This window comes from Propithecus coquereli, unplaced genomic scaffold (assembly GCF_000956105.1).
Source record: "Propithecus coquereli isolate 6110/MARCELLA unplaced genomic scaffold, Pcoq_1.0 Scaffold148, whole genome shotgun sequence".
NCBI classification, from domain to species: Eukaryota; Metazoa; Chordata; class Mammalia; order Primates; family Indriidae; genus Propithecus; species Propithecus coquereli.
The window spans coordinates 311,187-312,905 of record NW_012139191.1 but is presented as its reverse complement, the minus strand read 5'-3'; the positions used below and the strand labels follow the sequence as shown (position 1 = coordinate 312,905).

Below are 1,719 nucleotides of genomic sequence, written 5' to 3'. Positions count from 1 at the left end.
GAGAAAAATCAGTACACATGTAACTTTTGTTACAGGAATCAATTTATGAGCATCTGTTCCGCTCTCTGGATGCTGCTGGCCTCCAGCGCCTTTGGCTGCCTCCTTCCCTGCGCACACGGGGCTCTCGCACCCAGCAGGCAGGCGAGCAGAAGCTGAGATCCCATCAAGAGTCCAGACTTTGGATGCTTCCTTTGTTTCCATCAAGTCTGAGCCTTTTCAGCTCTGGAGGACTGCCTTGAGGGTCTCCAGGCATCTCTGAAACACCAGCAAACAGAGGTTGGCAAGTAAATGTACATGCTGAGAGTTAAGAGCTGACATTTATAAAATATAGAGCCAAGACAAGGAACCGAACTGCCTGGCAAGATCTTTTACTGACATTAGAGGAGGCTCTATAGCAGTGGTTCCCAACCAGGGGCAACTCTGCCTCTCAAGGGACAATGGGCAATGTCAGGTGACATTTGAGACGTCACAGACAAGGGGTGACATCCAGGGATGCTGCTAAGCAGCCTACAGCACCCACAACAAAGAATTATCTGACACAAAATGTCAACAGTCATCAGGTCAAGAAACTTGATCTGGCTCATGAGGGTGCTTTTACAGCAAGGTGGTCTCCCTGCTGAGACTTACACAGGCAGCTGGGGAGTTTAAATGATGGTTCTAGCAGACGTACCCTTGCTTTCTCAGAACTGACTTAAAATCAGATGGCATTAATTTCCAAGAGAACAAAAGAAAAGATATTCTACCTTTAATTATATTAAACCAGTAACTATATCACTTACCTGATTGAATTTTTTCTGTGAAAGGGGTGGAAATTTCACTGGCTGGTATAGAATTGGGTGAAGGATCTGTCTTTAAGGGCATTAAATTTATTCTCCTTGATGTAAAAAAAAAGAAATAGTGGGGAGGATGGCTTGTTAGTGTCACAGGAATTGTTTATGTATGATACCAAGTTTCAAAACTACTAAAGGAAATACTTAAAGTTTTCAGCTGATCATAACCTGCTTAAATTTAGTTTAGTAACTAAGAATTACATTCACGTGCTAAGTTAAAACATCACATTTATAATGGTTAACTTAAACCATAACCAGCTCTCTAAAAATTTCAAAACCTATTTTTTTTTTTTTTTTAAGACAGGGCTTTTTCTGTCCCCCAGGCTGGAGTGCAGTGGTGCAACCATAGCTCACTGCAGCCTGGAACTCCTGGGCCCAGTTGATCCTCTTGCCTCAGTCACCCAACTAGCTGGGACTACAGGTGCATACCACAGCTCCCACCTAATATTTTAATTTTTCTACAGAGGTAGGGTCTTGCTATATTGCCCAGGCTGGCCTAGAACTCCTGGGTTCAAGTGATCCTCCCACTTTGGCTTCTCAAAGTGCTGAGATTATGGGCCTGAGCCACCACACCTGGCCAAAACCTGTGTTTTTCTTTTTTTAATTACTATGGTTTGCTCAATAGCTTGCTGGCTACTGTATGTAGAAGGCTATCAGATATGGTTTCTATATGTGGAATGTGCCAAAATATAGATAATTCTTTTTTAAAATCCAGTTAATTTTCAACAACTATTACTGTTTTAAAAAAAATTGTAGGCTGGGCGCGGTGGCTAGCGCCTGTAATCCTAGCACGCTGGGAGGCCGAGGCAGGTGGATCGCTCGAGGTCAGGAGTTCGAGACCAGCCTGAGCAAGAGTGAGACCGTGTCTCTACTAAAAAAAAATAGAAAG

At 43.2% G+C, this 1,719-nt stretch overlaps 1 protein-coding gene across 1 annotated transcript in view; it reads right to left on the bottom strand.

Moving 5' to 3' along the window:
- Window positions 1-163: 163 nt before the first annotated feature.
- The window catches only part of CHAF1B (chromatin assembly factor 1, subunit B (p60)), a 23,524-nt gene continuing 21,968 nt past the window's right edge, over window positions 164-1,719 (bottom strand). Inside the window, exons 13-14 of the mRNA XM_012640107.1 lie at window positions 780-874; window positions 164-255 (exon numbers count right to left, since the gene is read on the bottom strand). Of these exons, the coding sequence (XP_012495561.1) occupies window positions 164-255; window positions 780-874 (187 nt within the window). The remainder of the gene's footprint in view (window positions 256-779; window positions 875-1,719) is intronic.